This window comes from Vipera ursinii (assembly GCF_947247035.1).
Source record: "Vipera ursinii genome assembly, chromosome: 1".
Lineage (NCBI taxonomy): Eukaryota > Metazoa > Chordata > Lepidosauria > Squamata > Viperidae > Vipera > Vipera ursinii.
In genome coordinates, this window is record NC_139512.1 from 158,459,805 (window position 1) to 158,485,535 (window position 25,731).

Sequence of the window (25,731 nt, forward strand, 5' to 3'; positions counted from 1 at the left end):
AAATGATAAGAGTACAGTACCATTTTTATACTCAGTTTCAAAAGGAAAGTTAATCTGGAAGAAATATAATCCCAGAAAAGTAAAACTTCTTATAAGCCCCCATATTTTGAAACTACTGGAACTAAAATGTCAGGAATAAATGACTCTTTTAAGACTTGTTCAATCTTATATTCATGTAATCACAGAAACATGAAAAACTCCAAAATACCAACTGTTCCATCTTCCTTCCTTTCCCCTCAGAAATCCCTTATAAGTATAGCGACCGTATGTCTTTATTATAAAAGAAGGTCCTTTATTTTAAAAACCTGTCCTTGTTTTATATTTTTATTTATTTTTACTTATGAAGCTTGCTCAGATTTGCCGCTTTTTCAGGTTGTTCTTTCTTTTTCCAAGAAATACGGTGACTGTACTTATAAGTAAACTGCTGTCATGTAACTGTATGCAATTCACAAGCCAAAAAGAATCAGAAATTCTGCTTCTCGTCAGCTGTTGCTATTGTTAAGCAATAGCAATATTAAGCAATAGGAAAAAAGGAAATCTATACAACATATTCCAACAAAATGGATACCCAGGCAACTTTATCAGAAAGTCCCTGACCACTCAACCCAATGCAGCATGACCAACATAAACCCTAAAAAGAATTACACTGCCATACATCAAGAATATTTCAGAAATCACCAACCGACTACTGCAGCCACATGGAGTCAGCATAACACACAAGCCAACTAAAGCTCTTCAAAATGTCCTAAGTAAACCCAAAGACCCAGCAACCCCAGAAGAAAAAAAACAGGAGTCATCTACAGTATACAATATAATGACTGCAACAACTGCTGTGTAGGTGAAACAGGAAGAGGAGTGGCAGAATGCATCCACGAACACCAACAGTCAGAAGACATGATGAAAACTCTTTTTTTTTAATCCCATTTATATCCCGCCCTTCTCCGAAGACTCAGGGCGGCTTACAATCTAAGAAGCACAAATCAATGTGCTTAGCAATAGCCTTCATTCTATGTATATGCCTGCTTATTAGGGCTTTCGGGGGGGCCCAAGCGGCATTATTACAAAGTCAGCTTAATTGCCCCCAACAATCTGGGTCCTCATTTTACCTACCTCGGAAGGATGGAAGCCTGAGTCAACCTTGAGCCTGGTGGGACTCGAACCTGCACTAATTGCAGGCAGCTGGTGTTACTTAAGGAGGCATTAGCCCACTGCTCCACCAAGGCTCACTTATGTTCACAGGATGTAGACAGGCTTAACCATAGTTTCAATTAGAAAAATGTGACAATCCTAGACCAAGCCAAGTCCCAAAACACCAGGGAATTTCTAGAAGCTTGGCCAACTCTGACCAATTCTTCCTACTGGAGAAGGGCGGTATATAAGTTCAATAAATAAATATCAATAGACACATAGACATTAACAACATCTATAGACTATGCAAGAGAGACAATCGACCAGCCAAAAAAGGGAATAAAAAGACCCAAGCACCTCTCCACCACCACCATTCAGCACCGAGATCAGCATAGACTAACCATCAGACCAACAATCAAGTAAACAAGACCCCAATCAAGAAATTGCCAAAGAAGCCAACAGTAAACAGCCCAAGAACCTTTACGACTCCCCCCACCCCCCCAACACTGAGAGGGCAAGCCACTAAAATGCAAACTGACAGCAAACTGCACTCCTTACTAGCACTGATGATGTTACCTAGTTTGGGTAATGTGCGCTCCCACAGAGAGGGCCTCCTCAGGGTGCCACCGCTCAAGGAATGTCGGCTGGTGGCCCCCAGGGGGAGGGCATTCTCAGTGGGTGCGCCAGCCCTCTGGAACTGCTTGCCAACCGAAATCCGGATGGCCCCCGACCTCCGCACCTTCCGGCGCAACTTAAAAACTTACCTGTTCCAGCAGTCCGGCCTGGCCTGATAGCTCTAATTGGGGTCCCAGTTTGTTTTTACTATTGTTTTTCACTATTGTTCAATCTGTATACCTACCTTACTCTGTACACCGCCCCGAGTCCCTCGGGAGAAGGGCGGTTTATAAAAACAAACAAACAAACAAATAAATAAATAAATAAATAAATAATGAAACATCTGCAAGAAAACAAGCAAGGTCAGAGAGCACCTCATATTTAGTATGTGTGCAGTCTTTTATAGACCAAAAAGGCTTGCAGACCACAATGGCAAACATTTTATCTGCATTTCCTCTTTGCTAATATTTATCAAGAAACTGCTCTTTTTTCCCTTTTTCCGATGGGTAAGATCATTTTGGAAATATTTTCAAGGGCAAGATGTTGATTCTTACATTTGGCTTAATTACAAAGGAGCTGAGAATCCATGTGATCTGCCTCCTTTTTTCATTCTATATACGGTAATCATCTTTCTCCAGCAGTCCTTGGCTTCCCATGTTTCTGTTAAACCCCAAGGAAATCTTTTCAAATTAAGAATCAGAAGCAGCTAGTAAGATAGCGGAGCAACAGAGAAATAAAAAAGGCAGAAAGTGTGGGGGGAGAACACCTCCTGCTTCAAGACATCCACAAAAGAAAATGTTTCAACAAGCGCTGAGAATGACATAGAAAAATAGAAACCATATTTGCAGAGCAGGAAGATCTGGGAGGAAATGAAAGACAAATTTTAGCATGTTTTTAATTTTTCATACATGGGGCTCCATAATCCTTGCAATAGCAGTGAGCACTATTTTTCCTATATTAAAGAGGGAATTGAGGCTGAAGTGGCATTCCTAAATCAGTCTAATGGTTTAAAAGCTGAGCGGAAGGTATTGATTTATATTTTATTCCTATAAGCACTGGCAATGCTTTCTATAATGCTTCCATTAGGTAATTTGTTTTAAATATAGTTTTAAACTTAGGTAACAGATAGAAAGAGATTTCTTACTCCTGTATGAAAATGCTGTGCATTTTTGTGTTGTAGTATAATCTTGCTTTTTCTGCCACGTTTGAAAAAAAAAATATTTTCTCTGAAGAAAGTCTTGCATTTCAGTTCTTCTGTGTTTTGACCACATGCTAAATTGGGAATCTCAAAAGAGCATGAATTCCAACAAACACCAAAATTCTCTAGTTCTTAGGATTATATTCTTACTTCTCCTAGGTACCACTACAGGAACAAGAAGGCCCATCGACAGGGACGATGGGAACTTTCGAACTCATGAGCTCTAAAGATCTAGCATACCAAATGACCATTTTTGAATGGGAACTTTTCAACTGTGTGCATGAGGTAAAAAGAATGAATGTCTATAAGCTTTTAAACTTTCTACATTTACATCAAAATGTGATACGATAGATAGAATAAAGATCTGTACATTTTCTGCCAATTATTAAACTGCCGAGGGGGGGGGACAAATCTTCGGGAAAAACCACAAGTGAACTATATGCAAATCATTTATCATGCAATTTAATTGACTTCGTGCCCTGTGAATCATAAAAATCATGTATAGGGAAGAAGCAGATCTTATACTATGCTGCATGTTTATGGAATTATACTTTATTTGAACAATAGTCACACATTACCTTATATTATAGAGGAGGAACAAGTGCTGCTCTTTATAAAATATCTGTCTTCATTGAGAATGTGAGGTGAGGGAATAAAGACTGAAAACTACAAGCAAACCTGTATTTTAGAGCAGAAGCTTCACTTTGCATAGTATGAAATAACTATAGTTTCTTTTAACCTCCATATCAGTGGTTAATGTAAACCAAAACGCCATCCACACCTTAATTTGCCAATGGTTTTGAAGTATGTCTTCAAATCATGGTTTGAATACAGTTCTGGGTTTTTGCTAATCAAGGTTTGTCCAGTTCACTCATAATGGTAAACCCTATTTATTTCAAATCAAGAAGGAAGGAACCAAAACCTTCCAGAGGGAAGAGTTTAAAGAGTTTTTATTTATTTTTTAATGACTTCCATTTTCCCCTTGCCTTCTGTTTTCTAGCTGGAACTGGTTTACCATACGTTTGGGCGGCACCATTTTAAAAAGACAACTGCCAATCTCGATTTATTTTTACGAAGATTTAATGAAATCCAGTTCTGGGTCGTGACAGAGATTTGCCTTTGCTCCCAGCTCAGCAAGCGTGTTCAACTCTTGAAGAAATTTATTAAAATAGCAGCCCAGTGAGTAGACTCCAACTCCAGTAGATTGCAGTGGGCCTGGTAACTCTCTCCCACTGATGACAGTAGAGCCTTCACCATAGAAAGCGCATCAGAGCACTATAAATTTGGCAAGCATGGATTATTATTATTTTTGTATAAAGCTATTAAGCTAAATCTACGGGACTGAAATTGTCTTCCTGTGTTTAAGTTAACCTGTGAACTGGTTTGAGGTTAGGATGGATTTGCCCAGAACACTAATTATTACACAGATGTTTTGCACAACTCAGTGCCTCAATTTTACATACCTAAGTGTTCTAGAACACTGTGAACAACCTTGTACCTTCTAGATGAATTGGGCTACAGATCTCATTGGATTGATGACTGGGAGAACACATCTGGAGGTATTGGAATGAGGAAGGTTGAACTGGTACAGTGTTTCTCAATCTTTGCAACTTTAAGATGCGTGGACTTCAGCTCCCAGAATTTATCAGGCATGGAAATGGAAGTCTGGGAGTTGAGGCACTCACACACCTTTAAAGTTGCAAAGGTTGAGAAACACTGCACTAGTCATTAGCTTGGCCTTAATTATCCTAATAACTGGAATGTGTGGAATGTATATAGTGGCACACGTCCTTTTAAATTTAGATTAACAGTGGTTTAAGTAAATCACAAAAGGCAAGTTTCTAAATTCTCATTTGGACATTAGTTTCACTGGCTCATGTATTGCTAATGATAGCAACTACGGCAGGCTGGCACTCAATTCTGTTCAGATCTATACATAATGAATACATATCCAACATGCCAGAGGATGTTCTTAGTCCTTCTCAGCTTGGGGAGTTAGCACAATAGAAACAAAATATATAATCTTTTTTTACTACATACATCTTAATCTTTTTTTGTTCTATATTATATCCAGTAGAGGGCAGTAGCGTATACAGAAAAGAAGAAAAAACCAAATTCCTTTTCTTAATAATTAGCTGCAAAAAAAGGAGAAAATGTTATACAACTGAACCATTTGTACAACTTCCATCTGCTGATGTATCAGTGCATTTTTAATAAGAAAATATAATAGAAAATACATTATTATCGAGACAATCAGCTAGTTAGTCTATCGGTATTGGTGTCTTGGAATTCAACTTTCTGTTTGCTTCCATGATTTTAATAGTTTTGCCTTGGTAAATTGTGTAGCTCAAATACTCTTCTGCCCCCAGAGGTTCCTCCATTCGCAAATGCATGCCTAGGCTTCTGGGTCAGCTCCTAGGTCAGGAGTAGGCAACCTCGGCTCTTTTATGACTCATGGACTTCAACTCCCAGAATTCCTGAGTCAGTTGACTCAGGAATTCTGGGAGTTGAAGTCCATGAGTCATAAAAGATCCGAGGTTGCCTATCCCTGTCCTAGGTTCTTTTGCAGGGGGGGGGGGATGAAGAGAAAGCCAAGGTCAAAGTTGATTGGCCGCCATTTTGGCCCCTCTCCTACCTAAATGTGGGGAGAGATAGCCATAGGCTCCTTCCCAGCTTCTTCACCTCCATTTCAGCTTCTCCAGTACTAGATTGTACCACTCAGGCAAGCTGATTTGGCCCAATCTAGGTGTCTAGATGCCAACCCCTGGTCAGATTGCACCTTCGTAAATTGCACCGCTGCAAGATTGTCTTCTTTCATAAAGCACGGTAACATATTCAAGGCCCACATCATTTGCTCATTAGGTTGACAAAGTACACTGGCAAACCCCTTCTTTTTTGCCTGCATTGTTCATATTAAAGTCGTAAAAGTTATTTTTTTATTACGTGTTTAGTGTGGTAAATGTAATATCTTAAGCTTAGAGAAGCAGTAGTGTCCTATGAGCAAGAAGGAGCAAGTAAAATACAGGATTGTGCACTTCGGGATGTTAAGAAGAGCCCTGCAGGATTAGACTCAAAGCCAATGGAATCTAGCATCTAATGTGCTAACAAGATGCCCCGGGGAAGTGTCATTCTGACCTATTGTGCTAAATGCAGTCCAACAGTGCTGAGGCGGCTTCGCTGAAGATGAGGGAGAACAGGCAACCCACTGTGGAAACCTATTCGCTCTCTGCCTAGGTGCTTAAGCTTCGAGCGAGAGGAGCTTGGGGTGTGGGGGTTTTTCTTGGAGTCATGTGGCACAAACTGGAAGAGGTTGGAGGGGGATGATAGGATGGGCCTGCACGTGGTTGAGGGTCCTGGAAGGAGGGCAGCATCCAAGAGGTGATTTTTATTTATTTTTTTAAAGTCCATTATTGGGCTTCTCTGGATTTTTGAGGATGAAAATAGTAGCAGGACACACCCCGCTCGAGGCAAACTATTTTTATTTCCACCCATAAACATTTTCCGAACTTCTCCAGATTTGGCAGCAAATGTTCAAATGTTTGGAGAGGGTGGAGATTGGTTTAAGGCAGAAAGAGGAATGTTTGACTCCCAAATCTTCCTGCATCCATTTCCACCTTTATTAAGTGCAACAGTACAAAAGAATTGTGCTGCTAAGCATGGTGTACAACAGATTGCCCATCCCTGTTTGGATGAAGGCAAGGGGAAACGGGCCCCATACCTAAAAAGTAAGGTTCATATTAGGGCATTGTCTAAATATCCTTAATTGAAAACATATTTTCCCAAATGATCATCTGTGTGATTATAGTTCTAGACTGAGTTTTGATAATATAACAGAACGATCATTACTGACTGAAAGAGAATGATTAAATCATTAGAATACAAATTTAAAAAATGTGTTTGCATCGCTAGCACATATTAAACCTTTCTTAGTTCAGGATTGCTGGTTATTTAATTCAAGGAACTTGCTTAATTTAAATTTAAGGGCCTAATTTAAATAGTTTTTTCCTGGCCATTCCAAATGGCCTTTGCTTCTGTGTAAATATGTTTGGAATTGTAACCTAATTTAATAAACTTGCAACTGCAGCTATTTATTGTTGCAATAACAAAAACGTTTTATATTCTCAGACCGAGTTCAAGTATGTTTATGTATGTACGGTATGTTATTAAGTTCAGGGTAGAAGAACCCAGTTCAAAATCAAACCCATTTACAGTACAGAAATAAGGCTTCTTCTTATCTTTTTCCATGTCAGATTTTTTTCCCTTTTCTCAAATTGTGGTCTTCCTTTCTTCCAGCTGTAAGGAATATAAAAACTTGAATTCTTTCTTTGCTTTGATTATGGGACTAAGCAACGTTGCAGTGAGTCGCCTTACAATGACCTGGGAGGTGAGTGCAGTTCTTCCAGGACTTGATTTTGATTTCTTCATCTGACTTGTGTGTTGCTGTTTCTTTAGAATAGCAAAGGAGACTAGGCTGACAGGACCCAAGAGGTGCCTATATACTTATGGTGTTAGAGAGAAGAAAGATACAGTACGTTTGAGCCTAGTTGTGGATCTCTGGGTATTTTCAGTGGATCATTCAAGATATCTAGTTTTCAGCTGTAAGCAGCAACAAAATGATTCTTTTCTTCTCTTCCCACCTATCCAAATGAATGCCATTTGTCATGACTGATTTTTTTTCCCTACTGATCCCTTTTGTGTAAGGACCCTAACTATACGCCCTGATGTTTCGGTAGGGAAAAATCAAAACCATTCCTGCCTATTCAGATCTCAAATCCAGTGAATTTTTACATGTTGGACATTGGATTTTTTTCTCCCACATCACTGGCGACCTTTGCTACGCCCCTCAGTATCAAAAACAAATTTCCGTGAGACCAGGCAGAGGACTGCCCCTTATAAAAAATAAATTAAATTCCCTTTTTTTCCCCCTTAGGCGGGGTTCTTCCTGTTGTCTGCATGACTCGCTAAAAGTTAGTTCCAACTCCTCTCAGTGAGCTTAATTAAGCTTAGGCATTTATTTATAGCATGGCTAACTTGCCGGCTCCTTCTAACCTTGCAGTTCAAAAGCATGTAAATGCAAGTAGATAAATAGGTACCATTTCGGTGGGAAGGTAACAGTATTCTGTGTTTCACCATATGCATTGCACTGTGGTGTGATCTCATGCTGGCCCCGTGACCGTGGAAATGTCTTGGGACAGTGCTGGCTCGAAGGCTTAAAGAAACAGAGATGAGCACCGACCCCTAAAGTCGGCTATGGCTAGTGGAGTAAAACCTGCAGGCATTCCTTTACCTACCTTTCCTTAACCTGCATGCTTCCACGTGAGAGTTTACTTGTTCATCCTCCCTCAAGGATTACATCGGACGAGCATTTGAACTGACAGTGCCATTTAGTGGTAACCTTTCTTATTTTCCTACGACTTCTTCCCACCTGTTTTCTTAATCACAAATAACCAACCAACAAGAGAAGTAGCTGGAAAGCTGTTCGGGACTGCTCTGTCAGTATGGGGCGTGAGTGTGGGTGTGTTATATGGCTGGTTTGTTTTTTTTTTAATGCCTTTGAGTCAGTCTTGACTCCTGGTGACTGTCAGGACATGTCCCTGCAGTTTTCGTGGTAGCATTCTCCTGCTTCAGAAATGTTTTGCCCTTCCTCCTTCTTAGGGCTAAAAGAGAGTGCCTGGCCCAAAGTCACCTCTCTGATTTAAGGCAGGATTATTATTCACACACTCATGATTTCTAGCCTGGTGCTTTCAAGCACGATTGCAAGTTGGTCCTCCGCATTACTGTAGAACTCATTCTTGGAAAGTGACACCATTTATGTAGTAGCATCAATCTGACTATTATGTGATAGACTTGCACTATGCAGTATCGCTGGGAACCGTGCACTTGGTAAACAGTAGGCCTTTAAACGTTACAAAGAGCTGTGAATGATGTTGCAAGATTATTGTATGTGGGGATGTGGTTAAAAAACGGGACCAGCTCTTTCCTGAGATGACTGATGGGAAATCCAGATTGGAATTTCGTTTCCTTTGCGGCTGCTTAACTTCTGTGAACCAAGGAGCAAAGAGCTCTCTATTTCCCAGGGTATTTTGGGGTCTGCAACTAAATCTGCTCCAAGCTTCATAGTTCTCTATTTATAATCTGGTTGCTAGGAAACTTGCTGTATTTTTCACTGCTGCTTTGTTGTAAATGAGCGGTGGAAGAACAAGATTTTCTGCCTTCTCAGACGTGTTAGAGAACTAGGAACAAGACACTCTGCCCCTTCGTGTGAAGATGAGCACAATCACTCTCCTCACCTACAACAGGGCCTGGTGGAGGGCATGCTGTCTCTTTGGTATAGACCAGGGGTCAGCAACCTCGGCTCTTTTATGACTTGTGGACTTCAACTCCCAGAATTCCTGAGCCAGCATAGCTGGCTCAGGAATTCTGGGAGTTGAAGTTCACGAGTCATAAAAGAGCCGAGGTTGCCGACCCCTGGTATAGGCCATATGAACCAGAAACTGAACTGTCCTTGTGCTTTCAGGAAATCAAGCAATCTAAATTTGATACAGGATTCCATACGGGTGTTTCTTTGTTTTTACTTGGCAGAAACTTCCAAGCAAGTTCAAGAAGATCTATGCAGAGTTTGAAAGCTTAATGGTAAATAGCAATCGTGATTTAATTCTATGCATGGCACATCCTGGATACATTTTATTTCCGGACTCAGTTCTAAATCCCTCTGCTTTCTACATTTTATGTGTCCTTGTGTGACTTTAAAGAATTTATGATCCCCTTACAGTGCTGATAAAACAAGCATATATGACTAATAAATTACACTCTCAGGGAAACTGTTCTGAGAAAATGTCTGTCCTACTTACAGTCGATATGGGAAATCTAAAAACTAGCCCAACTTTAAATTTGTTCATGCACCAATTTTACAGAATCCTAGTTTTATAGCTTATAGAGATGAATCAGCAAATGCACAAAGAAGAAAAAAATTAAGCATGTTACCTTATAAAACCACAGGGTAACTTTTGTTACAGATAGATAGGTTAGCTTTTAAAAAAAATGTACTTCAGATACTAATCCTCCTTTCAAAATAAAAGTGGCTGTAATTTACATATATTTGAATTTGACAATACCTCTTTCTTTTTTCTTTTCTTTTCGTTTTTTTAGGACCCTTCAAGAAACCATAGGGCCTACAGACTCACAGTTGCTAAACTGGAACCGCCTATTATTCCCTTTATGCCTTTACTCATCAAAGGTAATGAGCTAAAGGGGGGGGAAGATAAATTTTAAAATGAGATATTTAAAATTAGACGTTTGATCTTGTCTAATAAAGATGGGAAAATATCTTTAAAATATATTTCAATATTAACTTATCTAGCAAACAGGGCTTCTCAAAATATATTAAACATTATGGTTGGTTTTTTTTACAAGAAAATACTTCAGGTAAATGTATTAGGGTCAAAAACTGATACATATTCCTTAAATAAAATTTCTACTGCTTATATGGAGCAAATCTAGACAGCACACTAAAAAGCAGAGACATCACCCTGTCAACAAAAGTGCGTATAGTCAAGGCTATGGTCTTCCCAGATGCAATGTATGGCAGTGAAAGTTGGACCATAAGAAAGGCTGAGCGCCAAAGAATTGAGGCCTTTGAACTCTGGTGCTGGAGAAGACTCCTGCGAGTCCCTTGGACTGCAAGGCGATCAAACCAGTCAGTCCTAGAGGAGATCAACCCTGACTGCTCTTTAGAAGGCCAGATTCTGAAGCTAAAACTCAAGTACTTTGGCCACCTAATGAGAAGGAAGGACTCACTGGAGAAGAGCCTGATGCTGGGAAAGGTTGAGGGCAAGAGAAGAAGGGGACGACAGAGAATGAGGTGGCTGGATGGAGTCACTGAAGCAGTAGGCATGAGCTTAAATGGACTCCAGAAGATGGTAGAGGACAGGAAGGCCTGGAGGAATGTTGTCCATAGGGTCGCGATGGGTCGGACACGACTTCGCAGCTAACAACAACAACTGCTTATATGGATTCTTTTATGTTGCAGACATGACATTCACATATGAAGGCAACAAGACCTTTATTGACAATCTGGTGAACTTTGAAAAAATGGTAGGTAATGCGCATTCCCAAAGCAAATGTTTTGATGAGTGACATCCTTATCATGGAAAAAATAATAGCTTTGATTTTGGAATGTGGGTTTCTATTGCTGTGGAAAAAGAGTCTTAGCAGGCAGCCATTGGAGCAGGAAGCCATCAGATGATAAATTAATTCAAAGTTGCAAAAGATCCCATTAATAGGAAAACTTTCTCATTATCAATCAACCAGTAATTTTAGCTCAGTGGATCCAGAATAATGTCTTTTTGACATTTCATTTCCTGTTGCAGGTTAGCTTTGTTCATTGAATGAATGAAGCCGTGGCAATTTCCCTTACATGATTATGCATCACTCTTAATTTTCCTCTGTCATCAATTTGGGTCCAAGGCTTAACCAGTGTTGTAGGTTCCATCTTTTTTCAAAAGCAGCAGGTTTTCAAGGCTGTGCCACTTCATAATGCTGATGACTAAATTTTTTCCCTATTACTATTTTTTAAAAAAATTCAAGACATAAAACACATCCTCGATCTCACTGAATGTTGATAACAGAATTTTTGAAAATAGCCTATATGGCAGATTCTGTGGATAGAAAGTATTGCATAAAATAATTTTCATCTTCGCCGTTATAGTCTGGGAAGATTCAGGCACAGATTTACTGCATTGCTGTTGATGGTTATGGTAGGAATTTTATGCAATGTCTTGTAGTATTTCTTATGTCAAAACCTGATGCCCTCTATATTGTAGTGTTTCTTGTATCAAAGCCCTGTGCATTGTGTTGCATATGTCGTGTGCTTGTACTGTATATTGGGAGACTCTACCCCACTTACATCATAAAGTTGTTTTCCATTGATCAAATGATTAAATACTGTGAGGTTTCTTTAACTTAAGACCGTGTCTGTCAAGGGCAGACACTGCAGGAGGAACTACATTTACATATACAGTTTCAAGGCAGAAAAGAGGAGTCCTCTGTGTTGTGATAAGAATCAGATATGTGAAAGCACACCAACAAATCTTTCTGACCCAGTGGGAAAATAAATGCAATTAAAATTTGTGCCGCTTCCATGGACTGGGAAATCCAGATATCCCTAGGCAGCAGCAGAGATGAAAGGAGAGATGACCCGTCTAGAAATGGCTGGAACAGTGGTGGACATCTTGAGGGACAGAAAAGGGGCACAAATGTGCCCCAAATTGCTCCCCAGCTGACACAGTTTGTCTCTGTTCAGGGCTTCCCCAAAAACTGTGCCATACTCCATGCACAAGCCACAAAAAAGCCACAAGCCATCCCAGGGTGTTTTTACCGCAGAAATTCCTCCAACTGGCAATTCAGAACGGTGCTATCAACTGCTGTTTCTCCTATTAACTGGGGCCCTTCACCTGTGAGATGTGAAATGAGGATTAGCAAATGGGTGCATATTAGTTTTCAGGCTTTATGGATCTGAACAAAAGGAACTCACAGAGTGATCCTTACAGGGGGAAAAGAAGGGGAAAGCATGCTTTCATTTTTGGAACATAAAGATTATGCAAAAAGTGTGACTTAAACAGTAGTTTTTGTATGTGTATGAATATTTATAACAATATTGAAGCCTGGTCCAGGAACGGATTAGCAGATAATGTGGTTGGCCTCTTGCCATGATTTTAGGCTGTAGAGGACTTGGATTGGATCTGTGGTTGTGGAACTACTACATGTAGGAGATGGTTGGAGGAGGAGCAAAGCCAGAGTCTCCATGGCTTTATCTATCTGTTCTGTTCTGTTTTGGAGGAATCCAGATCTTCTTTTTACTTTGTTTTCCCTCATACAACTTCCAAAACACAGTGCATAAAAAGTAAATTCATTTTAGGTGGGTATACAATGTTGTACAGTTGAAGAACTTGGCTGCTCTTTCAGAAACGCCTCCATTATTATTATCTTGTCCCTTATATGCATGACATATAATAAGACCCACTATCATTTCAGTACAAATCAATATCAAGAACTACCCCTGCATCATCAAATTACTGTTTCAGAAACAGCCTTATAATTAAAATAGAGCTGAGAGGTTTCCCTTATCCTTGTTACGGTGTGCAACAGATATGTGAATTTGGCTTTCTTAACATTTGCTTGAGTTGCTTTACTGAGACGAAGGAATTATCAAAATTCTTCCTTGATATTAAAGGTAACTCAACTGAGGGGGAAGACAAGTGAAATGACAATAAACTTAAATTCCATTGATTTAAATGGACTTATCCCAAGGAAGACTAAATCTAGATCTAACTCAGTAGGTGCTATAAGAAGTTTGTTCTTATGTTTACTTGAATTCAGCATCATTTTCAGAACTGCCTCAGGTTAACATGGGAATAAGAAACCTATTCAGTATTGAAAACCACATAAAGAAAGCATTTTACTGAAGATATGGAAGATAGGATCCCATTTTGCTTTGATGGCATAGGATATACTGCATATTGGGCTAGCAGAAATCAAGGATGGCAGAGGCTGTTAGCAAGAAAGTATGAGTATTGTATGACTTGTGGAGTGCTCTTAAATTAGTCCCTTCCTGAGCTTTGAAAGGAATTGTCTCATTACAAGTAGGTCAACCTGATCAGCTCATGGAATATAAGGGAACACTATATTTTCTTTCCTCTTAGCCATCAGATGTTTTGGCCAGAGCAAAAACCATTGTTTTCATACCTATGAATTCCCAGAAACATTGGTCTGTCTATCATTATAGGATCAATGCTGGATAAAATGAACTTGCTTTAGTCCATCCAAAGGATTTTTAAAATATTCCTAGAAATAGACTTTTATCAGCATTCAGATCATGCTAATTTGAATTTAGAATGAAGAGAACAAGGAAGAAAAGGATATTACATACAGTATCTATGCATTCAAGAAGGGTTCCACATGATTAATGGACTCCCACATTAAGAGAATAGCACATAAAGAATTAAACCATTTAGAGAAAGCTTAGATTAATGATATCTGTCCTGAATAATGTCTTCCTTATCAAGCAAAGGCGCTGGTAATGGGTATATGGACTTTTGAAAAGATGTAGTACGTGCTTTTAAAATAGTTACCTTGGGAAATTGGACTAATTTCAAAATTGTTATATCGGAAGACAAAATATGAAATGGCTTTGTGCATGCTTATTGTCCCCCAAAATTTCTTATCCCTTATCCCTAGTTTAAACTTTGGGATTTTTCTTCTGGGTAGGTATCAAGTGAAGCAAAGAGTATGATAGACAACAGTGGAAATGTCCACAGACATATTGGTGTCAAAGAGCTCAAGTTTAGGAATCCAGGATGTATAGAATTGGTGCTTAAATTTTCTTTCTTTGGTGATTTTTCCCCCCCTCTATTTTCAGCGCATGATTTCAAATACTATTAAGAAAGTGAGATTTTGTCGGAGCCTGCCTTTCAGTAAGTATTGCAATGTTTGTGTTGTCATAATGACAATTTTTCATCAGTGTATAATGTCATAGATTGGAAATAATGAACAGAAAGTAGAAGTAAAATCAAATGCCACTGAAATCAGCTTTTTGAGGATTCTTTGTAATGAATTGTTTAAGTTTGACTTGGACTAAGCATACCAATAGCTCTTCATTCCTGTTTCATCAGATCCTGATGCGTCTCAAGCAAATAAGAACCATCAGGATCTCCGGGGTTATGTCCGTCAGTTCAATGTGATCGATAACCAGAGGACTTTATCACAGATGTCACACCGTCTTGAGCCACGGCGTACTTAAGTGTTGGGGATTATACCTCCCTGTTTCTCCAACACAAGGTCCTTCCTAAGAACAACCCTCTTTTTGGTACTGCACTGCCACTGCAGAGAGAAGCAACAATGAATTCTAAGATCTTTGGCCATTAATGCACAATGTTCCTACCACCCAGGAAACAATAGATATGTTTGGTTGTTGAAGAGAACATGATCGGTAGCTGAGAGGTTGCCAAGATTGTACACTCTACATTCATGTAAAAAGTTTTGTACATAATAAAATGTTATTTAAAAATGGAGAAAATTCCAAAAACTGGTAAGATGAGTACTGTATTTAAGAAAAAAAAGTATGGATGGATTCCTTTGCTAATAGAAGAAATTAAATGTCCACTACAAAATTAAATGCCCAATGGATTTGCCTGTTCAGCTTACATGGTTTCAGTAGCAAAAATTATCAGTAGCAGGAAAAAAAATATAGTAACATCCTACCATGTTTTTCATATTCAGAGAATAGTTAAAAGCCTTTTTTCCCTGCAAGAGAAGTATATTTTTTAAAAGTCAACTCTAACCACACACGCCTTACAGCAGTAGAGCATTATGGCCACCTCTGAAGCCCTAAGACTGGCCGAGTCCTTAATACATTGGTATCTAACATGTAGATTTCATTATATTGTTGTCGTTGTTGTTTTAGTTCTTTTTAATGGCCAATCAGGATTTTACCCATTGCCAGAACAAAGTAATGAGGTTTTGGAAAACAGAATTAAAGGCAGGTGGGAAGATACCAACTCAAACAGAGCACAATCTGCACAATTGTTCAAGCTAATATTTTCCTGGATATAGGAAATCTTTAAAATCAGCTGTACAGCTGGCTGTTTTAAGTGGTATTTCTAGACTAAACTTTACAAAATATCTTCTAATTTTCAGGAATCATTTTGCACTTTTCAACAGGCAGTATATGCAAGTGTTAATTTATTTCTTTATGTGTTAGGCATTGTCCCATAAAAATATTTTATCTATTTTATTTAGCATGTAATTGAAGTACAGGTTTCTGTTTACACTTGGTCTGTATTTCATGCTAAAAGGAGATGGTTTATGATTTATGTAAATAAAATGCACTAATTAAATATAATTGCCAAATAAAATACGTCGCTTCTTTATTTAAGGGGACACGTGCCACTTTTATCTTAATCCTTTTTGATTTGTTGTCATGGATACTATCTTTTGCCATTGGACTTTGCTATTAGTAGTAAATACTTTCACTGACCACAAAATTCAGGCCTGAGCTGTTACTGTAGAAACTAACTGGATTTATTTAGTTTATATCTTAGGCTGCCCAATTTACTTAGAATACAAATCTAAAGGGAGATTCAACGTTCTCACTTGAGGCACAAATGACCAGCTCCAATTATTCAATTTCGACACATTATCCAATGTGGCCAACAGCTCTCTGGAGGAGGCTCTGATTCTGTGAATGGTAGAAGGAAAGAGAAGATTGGTACCAAGGTGGATAGAGTCAGTTACAGTGACAATGAATGCACCTTTGGATCTGTTAGAGATAGATCAAAATGGAGAAATTCTATATCAGGGGTCCACATTGCCCGGTCCGTGGGCCAGTACCGGGTCGTGGCATGCCAACAACTGGTCCACACAAACAAGCAAAGCTCCATCCGCGGGATGCAGGCAGCACACAAAACCCCACATCCTCCGGTCTGTGGAAAAACCTCTCTCCATGAAACTGGTCCCTGGTGCCCAAAAGGTTGGGGACCTCTGATCTATATGGTTGCTAGGAATTGACACTGATTTGATGGCACACAATCTACCAAACAATTCAGTAGAACACTAGAAAGGAATGTTATTTTTTTTAAAAAAAATTTGAACAAAATCAGATGATATAAGCAAGAATAGTAGGCTGTTCCTGAAAGATTGAACAAAGTTTGATTTCAGATAAACCAGTGCATGATTTTTTTTTTAAGCCAGATTTCTTTTATTGATAGGTGTTTTTTTTTTAAGGAAAAGGGCAGGCAATTTCTTCTTTTTTTCAGACAGATTTAAGATCACATTTGTAAACAACTCCCTCAGGCTGGAATAAAATGAGTAAGTTTATGTAGCTGTTGGGGTTTCACCAAGCAAGCAGTGTTTTTAGGAAATCGTTGAGAAGACAGGTAATGCACAATTTCCACCTATGGCAAGTTAAAATCGTGGCTCAATAGAACCGGATCATCTGTTGCTGCCCTTCGCAAGAATAAACGCTCAGTTTGCATTTTACTTTGAGGGGGGAAAAAACGTGGGTTAAGAAAAATGTCACTTCACATTTCCCGGCAATCTCCGAGAATGCCTGTGTTCCCTCCTTAATGGTATTAATTGCCTTTGCATGAATAATCTAGGCGCACAGCTGGTGTACAGGAATTTATACATTATCAAACTAATACTGCTTTTGAAGCAGAGTATTTTCCTCCATGCTACTTAAGCTACCCCCCATTGTCTCAAGGGAGGTAGATGTTGATGATAAAATAAACAGCTTAAATTAACACTTACGACAATTGATATCCTCATTAGGTTTCATGTCAACATTTGCTATTGAAGATGGGGACAATTTTCATCTCTTAAAGCAGATTTTAAGTGTGCTTCTTGGCTTTTTTTAAAAAATAAGTGACATCAAGATCTTATTCCACATTAAAAGAAATTCTGGTTAACAATAGAAGGTGGAGCAAATGAAACAATATGCGAACAACTGGAAATAAGGCAGTAAGGAATGATAAATCTGCATGAGAAATATAAGGATGCAATTAAAGACAGAATTTGGGGGTCGGTCCAGACAAAATTGTCCTGTTTAAACAATATCTTCCCATGACTACTTTCTGTATTTTCTAAATACACCTCTGACCAAAACAAATCAGTTGAAACAAGAAAAATAGAATGACAGCAGTAACTTCCAGTCTGTGGTGGTGGTAGAGAACAATAAAGTCCATGATTATTCAGTAATTGGATGCTAAAGAGGCTTCTTTCTTCCTTTTTACTTTATATCCATATGAAGCTCTGGGGAGAGATCATAGACGAGGAATCATTGATTTCTATTTTGATCCTTTTAAATATTCCCACCCTCGGCAGAACAGGTGATATAGCAAAGGTATTGACTTAGGGCAGGGGTCTTCAAACTTGGCCCTTTTATGGCTTGTGGACTTCAACTCCCAGGATTCCTGAGCCAGCCATGCTGGGTCAGGAATTCTGGGAGTTGAAGTCGACAAGTCATAAAAGGGCCAAGTTTGAAGAACCGACTTAGGGCCTAGAGCAGTTACAGTCCAGATGTTTTAGACTGAATCCTAGCTAGATAGACTGGGTGAGACATCATCTGACTTCAGAGATACACTATTTTTTATTCTGTTGGGATTGTGCTTCCCTTGAAAAAGTTGGAGATTCTCCTGAAGACACAACTCCATCTAGTACACCAACTACAGTGCTTCCAGGACTAGGGAGCATTGAGCATAGTTACTCAGGTTCTTGTAATCTCAAAGTAGAGCTACTGAAATTCACTGTATGTGAGGCTGCTTCGAAGCTAAAACTGATGAGGCAAGAAACAGTCTGGATAGTGTTGAGATCTCCAGTTTTTTCCTCATAACTCTCGCTTCAACTTGCAAGTGCAATTCAAGGTCCCGGCTATCAACGTAGAGCCTGCATAGCTCAAGGCCTTGTTATCTCCAAGACTCTCTGCTCAAAAGTGAATCTACCCAGGGCTTTTTTTCTCATAGAACGCTCAGAACGGAGTTCCGGCACCTTTTTTGGATGGAACCTTGTAGGGTAGGCAAGGCGGGTTGAATGACATGTGTGAGTTCCGGCACCTTTTTCTTTTACAAAAGAAGCACTGAATCTACCTATCTGTAAGATTTGGAAGAGAAGCTTTACCATTTACTTGTCAATGAGCATGCCAGGTGGGGCCGGGGAGGGGTGTGCTATGGGAATTCAAAGAGTACAAGACTTTAGCCCTGGGGCTGTTAGGATAAAATTATCCAGTGTCAGTTCTTTGTCTGGCAATCTTATCTAACTAAATGCCATTTTTTTTCTGATGGTTTCAGTGGATTTGATCTTTGGACTTTGTATTTCTGTTGACTCAGTGCAAACTTCATCTTCAATAGGAACCTAATATAAAATCTGCACCAGTTGTCAGTCCAGGCAGCTCATCAAGGAACAGAGTTTGAATGTTCATTAGGTTGAAGGCAGTGACTGACGTTGGCATATCAAGTGTCACCCTCCAAAAGTGGGCAGGAGTGGAAGCTCAAGTTTGTTTCCTTTAACAAAAATGATTGCAGCAGGCTCTATGCCAGACATGTCAAACACAAGGCCCGGGGGCCGGATCCGGCCCGCAAAGTGGTTTCATGTGGCCCGCGAAGCCATCCTGGAAACAGTGAGGGAACGGCCCCCACTGCCTTGGCCCTGGCCCAGAGACCCTCCTTCCACCAGAGACCCTCAGATCTGCCCCACTCCTGCCCAGGCCCCCATAGGCACCCTTGATGCGAACGATGTAGAGCTGGCCATGCTCACCCAGTAGGCCATAGGCACTCTAGCCACGCCCACCCAGTAGGCCACACCCACCCTGGCCATACCCACCCGGCCCCCTGAGGGCAACCGCAATGCTGATGCGGCCCTCAATGAAATTGAGTTTGACACCCCTGCTCTATGCTATACTTTTTGCTCCTTGCAATAGGAAATGGTGTTGAATGTTGCTATGACATTTAGGAGCCAAAAGTTACCCTACCCTATCGTCGTGTTTCTGAAAGACCTCAAAAAATCAGTCAAGGTGGGTTCAAACTATCAAAAAAATGCCTGGATAGGATTACAGGGCCAGAATATTTAACTAGAATAAAGAATTACTAAAGGGCAGGACCATAGAGAAGTATTACTTTCTTCCTGAACCAGCCAATCGGACATTCCTACTATACATACTGATCCCAGAATTCAGCCTTGGCACGATAACCCAAGCACATCCAATAACTAGAACTCATCTAACAGTACAGAATTACAGTGGCGCTTAAAGGTTCGTGAATCCAGGGCTTTTTTTCTCATAGAACGCTCAGAATGGAGTTCCGGCACCTTTTTTGGATGGAACCTTGTAGGGTAGGCAAGGCGGGTTGTATGACATGTGTGAGTTCCGGCACCTTTTTCTTTTACAAAAAAAAGCACTGCGTGAATCCCTTTGAAATTTTCAAGTTAAAAATTCAACTGCAACGTCAAAGAAAAGACACGTTTGGGGATTCCATTACTTCTTCAGTTTAAAGTTTAGAATGCAACTCTCTCCATCACAACCCAAACAAGCTTTTCCAGATGGTAATGAGAACCACAGCTCATTTGTCAAAAGGAAATTATGAAAAGTTGCTTTAATGTGCTGGGTCACGGAACCAGTTTTCCCGGGGTGCTTTCCCAAATAGATCAGCAGAATAGAGGAACCTATTTAAATGTTTCATGGAATTTGCATGTTCAGTAAAGGGAGTCTAGTAAGAGTTTAGGAATGCCATAAAGCATTTTTTTTAAAACTGATGCCACAAAATAGTAGCACAGTAGTAACCGATGGAGAGAGAAAACTGCCAATTGATGTACAAGAAGAACTCATTCTCTTCCCTTATCAATCTACACATACTTTCAAAAAATACTAATTGCTGTAAAATTTGTCTTGGTCGTATCTGTTGTCTTGCTCTTTTCTCAAAGAAAGTTCCGACCTCAAGACGAATGGCCCACCTTTGATTGTTCTAAGGTTATAAGATTTTTAGTTGAGACCTGGAGATGACTTTTTTAAAGAATCCTGGGGTGGGGTGGGGTGGGGGCCATGGGGAAACACCTTTCACTATAACAGGATTTGCTCTGCTACTAGCTTCTTGCAATAAAAATAGATAAAAAGACAAAACAAAATAATTCCCTTGGCTGGAAGAGGAAAGGCCAGAGCAATTCTGTACAAGTGAAATAACTTTTAATATAATTTCTAATGCCACTTAAAAATCTAGCCAAACAAGTTAAGCAAAATCAAAGCATTTAACCTGCAGGGGTACCTAGAGCAGATAATGAGTTTTGCTATGAAAAAAGAAGAAAAAGAAAAAAGAAATATTTTAACAAAAAGTAACTGGAGAAAATTATAAGCCTAAATTGTTAACGTAGCTTCTTAGTAAGGTCAACTGCATAATATACGGTACCTTAACCTCTTCCAGCAATCTTTAAACACCATGCAGCTTAAATAGCCTTCTTCTGAATTCAGACTTATTTCTTCTGGGAGACCGGAATGCAAATCAAGAGGTAATCGTGGAAGGAAATTAAAAGATGTGCCTTTTCTCATTTCATTTTTTCCCCCAACTGATAATAAGAAAAGCAGCATAGAGTGTGGGGCATAGTAAAGTGAACCTCTGGCTGTCTCAATAGCTTTTCTTCTACTGTTAATCTGAAATGCATTACACCCTGCCTTTTCAAATAAGCACCATGGTCTGTACTGTGATCAGCATTAAGGTTCAGCAGGCAGCAGCAGGAGAGGTCATCAAAGGTCGCCATCTTAGCTATCAAAAGAAATAATAGCCAAATTTAAAAACCGTTATTTATTTAAAAAATAAATAAATCAGAAACTTTGTCAGCAGCACCCAGATTCAACTTTGTGGGTAAACATTACAGGTAACAGATTTCAAATTCTGGAGCTGAGGTGAAAAGATGTAGAGAACTCCACCTATGGAAATCCCGCTTTAGCGTCTGCCTGTGTGTCTTACATTTCTATGTAAGAATAACCTTCCCATGCATTCACACCTAAATAGGATCCCCACAACATGGGCATTCTTCTAACCCTGACCTCCTGAGTATTTTTGCATTCTCCTTTTTCTTTCAGCAATATTATCCTGGAGGGGGGAAACTTAGCCTCATTCTTCTTTCTCTGCCTCTTTCTCCCAGATATCGAGATGCCTCCAAAGATGGTTCTGCATTCAGAGCACAAGACAATGTAAGGGCACCTATCTAGAGCAGTGATAGCAAAACTTTTAGAGACCAAGTGCCCAAACCGCAACCCAAAACAGACTTATTTATCACAAAGTGCCAGAGCCACATCAGCATTGTGGTGTCCTCAGGGGGAGCAGGGAGGCACCTCTGAGTGCTGCCTCCGGCATGCAAAAACTGGGGGCGTGCAAAAAGGGGCCATGCTGCAAGACAAAAAACGGCCACCGCCGCACTGCAGGGGGCAGACACAAGGCACTGCACCATGCAAGAATGGGGCAGGGCTAGTGAGTATCATGCAGGCACACGCCCCGCCCTGCCCCATTTGCAGTGTGTTCATGCTTGCGGCCCTGTGCGCGCATGCACACAGGTAAAATGCTTCCCCCTCCCTTTTCATCCAGTCCACCAATTGACCTCTGCTCCACCACCTCTACTCAAGCTTGCTAGTCAGCCGCTTCATCTCCTTTGTGCTGGGCGGGGCTCCTGCTCCGGGTGGCACTGCCTGCTGCTGGTGGCAGTGGTGCACGTGCCAACAGAGAGGGCTCTGAGTGCCACTTCAGGCACGCGTGCCATAGGTTTGCCACCACTGATCTAGGGATTCACTCAGGAATGGGAGTAAGGAGGGCTCCTAGACTCGTACCTGGCTTACTGGACTCCAAAGCACACAAGTAACGTATGTTCCCATCTAAAGAACTCTTTCCTAGCTAAAGACTTCATTGCTAATTCTCCAGCTGAGACCCAGTTTGGTGCAATGGTTAAAAGCATCAGGCAGAACCCAGAAGAACGGTGAGTTCTAGTCCTGCCTTAGGCACAAAGCCAACCAGGTGACCTTGCCAAGAAAACTGCTGGCCCAGGCAGTTACTAGGAGTCCATGCTGACTCAAATACACACATACAAAAAGTCTAATTATGAGGTATTAATTAGCCAGTGCAGGATTGAAAACCTCCAAGGCTGCCATCCTTTTAAAAATGTTCTTCAGCAAATAAAATACCATATTTTCCGGCGTATAAGATGACTTTTTAACCCATGAAAATCACCTCAAAAGTTGGGGGGTCGTCTTATACGCCCAGTCGTCTTATACGCCGGAAAATCAGCGGGTGGCATCTGACAGGAGCCGGCAGGAGCCGGCAGGGCAGTCCTGCGCACGCGTGCACTCCCCGGCTGCTCCTTAGCAGCTGGGGAGTGTGCGCGTGTGCAGGACTGCCCTGCCGGCTCCCGCCCGATGCTCTTCCCTCTTGAGGCAGCATCCCTCCCCAGCTCCTGAGGAGTCCTCGGGGATGCTGCCTCAAGAGGGAAGAGCGTCGGATGGGAGCCGGCAGGGAAGTCCTGCACACACGCACACTCCCCAGCTGCTAAGGAGCAGCCGGGGAGTGCACGTATGCGCAGGACTGCCCTGCGGGCTCCCGCCAGACGTCAGCCTGCCCTGCTTCCTCCACAGTGAGAGGGGAGGGCGTGCCTTCCCGGGCTCGCTGATTTTCCGGCGTATAAGACGAAAAATCTTGAAAATCATCTCAAAAGTTGGGGGGTCGTCTTATACGCCCAGTCGTCTTATACGCCGGAAAATACGGTAACATTACTGATAAACTGGCCAGCTAGGCCTTTCACATTGCAATGAAAAAATAAGTAAGTTGTGGGTCATGCTTATTTTCTTGGACTCCTCAGTAGATTATCCTGATTCATTTCAATTTAATTATCATGATCTAATTGCATCTCTAGCAGATGAGATGGCAAATAACAAGCAATTATCTTTGTCTGCTAGCTGGGCTCCCTGTAGAAGGTTCTACAGGAAACTCTAGATTTTGTCACCGGGGAAATACACATAAGAGCAATCCTGAAACTTCTAGAACTTCAGGTGGTACCCAAACACCCTGTTTGTAGCCCTCTGGATTTTCCTAGAAGTTATTGTTGAATGGGGTGTGTGCAAATATTTAATTCAGAGATTCCATTTGAAGACAGTTCCATTGCATCTGGATTGGAATCAGCTTTCCCCCAATCAAATTGGCAAGTCCATTTAAAAAATTGCTACATCATTGCTTGCCTCCAAATCAGTTAAGTTTAAGTTTATTGAATTTTTATACCGCCCTTCTCCCGAAGGACTCAGGGCGGTGAACAGGGCATATGAATAAAAATACAAAAGTACAAAAGTTAAAAAAAGGATTAAATTATTGCCCAAATTAAAACAATCAAAATATACAAACATTAAAACCCTGACTCCCCATCAGGCCAGGCCAGCTTGTTCGAATAAATGGGTCTTTAACCCGCGCCGGAAGTTGAAATAATTTGGGCAACTTCTCTACATACATGCACCAATATTTCTTCAAAATTGATACCAAAGTCTGGCTGATTTGATTTCAGACATGCAAACCAAACAAACTGCAAATCTCAAGTGAAATTAATTCAAACTGGGTTTTGCCTTCACACATTGCTGAGATAATTTTTCATCTAAAGTACATGGCCATAGGAAAGAGGCACAAGAGTGAACTACTGTAAGTGGGATCAAGCAGTGATCATAATCACTGATGATGTCCTTGATGTTGGGAACTGGTGATCCTGATATGATTTACAAGCCTCAGAATAAGTAACAAAAGATTACTTCTAATTATTTTATCATACTGTAACTTACAGCACAACAAACTGAAAGTGCCCGATGAACTAATTATTCTTTTTATATGTCTGGATGCAATGAGATTCTGTCCAGCTCTGTTAATTTTTCTAAAACCATCTAGTTTGTAATACAGGTAATCCTCGACTAAAAACAATTCATTTAGTGACCATTCAAAGTTACAACAGCACTGGAAAATGTGACTGTAATGTTGTGGGTCCAACACAAGGAAGAGACGCCAGCCGGAGTACGTATTCAGCTCTTTATTGGGGGAGGGTAGTGTACTGGCAGAACAAGGGCTACCTGGCCTCCTTAAATACCCAGCCCGGTAGGCGACCAGCCAATGGGGTTGGCCCTAGGTTTCCCGCCGAAACTAGGTTTCCCGCCAAAACCGTCCAGGCCAACCGTCCAGGCCTGGTGGCTGTTGCTATGCAGATGACTTGGATACATAACACCCCTCCCCCATTTAAAGAAGAACCACATTACCACTGTATGCATGCACAACTATATACAATGTGCCGATACCCATTCAACTACTGAAAGGTCACTTGCGCACATAGTCCACTAAATAGGCAGGTGTTCTGTGGGGCCTGGTGGACCGTCTGGGTGTGGCTTGGCCCTGGACTTGGACAGCCGGCTTGTGAAGCCTGTGTGCTGGGTTGAGCAGAGCTGGTTGCAGGAGGCCCTCCTCCTCTGGTTCCGGTTCTGAGTTGTTTCCGGTTGGGCTGACCTCCCCTGGGGTGTGGCTCTCCTGTTGGGCGTGTGTGGTGCACTCAGGAACCCTTCCTCTGAGCTGGTCAATGTGTCGCCTTATGTGTCTGTCCCCCTCCACCCCCACGATGTAAGAGAGGGGTCCAGTTTTCTCAACCACTGTCCCCGGAATCCATGGATGCCCTGCCCCGTAGTTCCTTGCCCAGACCAGGTCCCCCACGTTGAGAACCCTGTGTGTTGTTGATGATGATGATGATGGTGGTGGTGGTGGCCTATCCGTCTCTGCTGCTACTCGGTCCGGGTGTAAACGGTCCAGCTTGGTGATGAGACGCTGTCCCCATCGAAGTTCTGCTGGGCTCTTGCATGGTGTAGTGTGTTGGGCAAGTAGAACTTTTGCCAGTCTGTGATGCCAGTCCCCGCTGATGATGCACCGGAGTGCGTCCTTGGTCGTCCTTACCATCCGTTCAGCTTGCCCGTTAGTCGATGGATGAAAGGGTGCGGAGGTGGCGTGCCTAATACAATTCACCTTCAAGAACGCCTGGAAATCAGTAGTGGTAAACTGAGGCCCGTTATCAGACACAATTACTTCGGGGAGACCGTGTGTGGCAAAGAGGGCTCTGAGCACCTGGATTGTCCTTGCTGAGGTCATGTTGGGGACAGGGACTACCTCCAACCAATTTGAGTGGCTGTCCACTACCACTAAGAACAGTTGGCCCTGGAATGGCCCCGCATAGTCGATGTGAATGCGGGACCCGGG

The 25,731-nt window shown here is 41.1% G+C and overlaps 1 protein-coding gene across 5 annotated transcripts in view; it reads left to right on the top strand.

Moving 5' to 3' along the window:
* RAPGEF4 (Rap guanine nucleotide exchange factor 4) overlaps positions 1-14,908 on the top strand; it is a 179,818-nt gene extending 164,910 nt beyond the window's left edge. For 4 of the 5 annotated variants that reach the window (XM_083348080.1, XM_083348078.1, XM_083348079.1 and 1 more), the window contains 8 exons: positions 3,101-3,226; positions 3,942-4,120; positions 7,235-7,325; positions 9,524-9,574; positions 10,091-10,178; positions 10,971-11,035; positions 14,358-14,412; positions 14,611-14,908. In XM_083348080.1, coding sequence (XP_083204206.1) covers positions 3,101-3,226; positions 3,942-4,120; positions 7,235-7,325; positions 9,524-9,574; positions 10,091-10,178; positions 10,971-11,035; positions 14,358-14,412; positions 14,611-14,738 — 783 coding nt within the window. In that variant the 3' untranslated portion in view covers positions 14,739-14,908. The remainder of the gene's footprint in view (positions 1-3,100; positions 3,227-3,941; positions 4,121-7,234; positions 7,326-9,523; positions 9,575-10,090; positions 10,179-10,970; positions 11,036-14,357; positions 14,413-14,610) is intronic. The other variant, XM_083348082.1, reaches the window with a different exon arrangement.
* Positions 14,909-25,731: the final 10,823 nt, after the last annotated feature.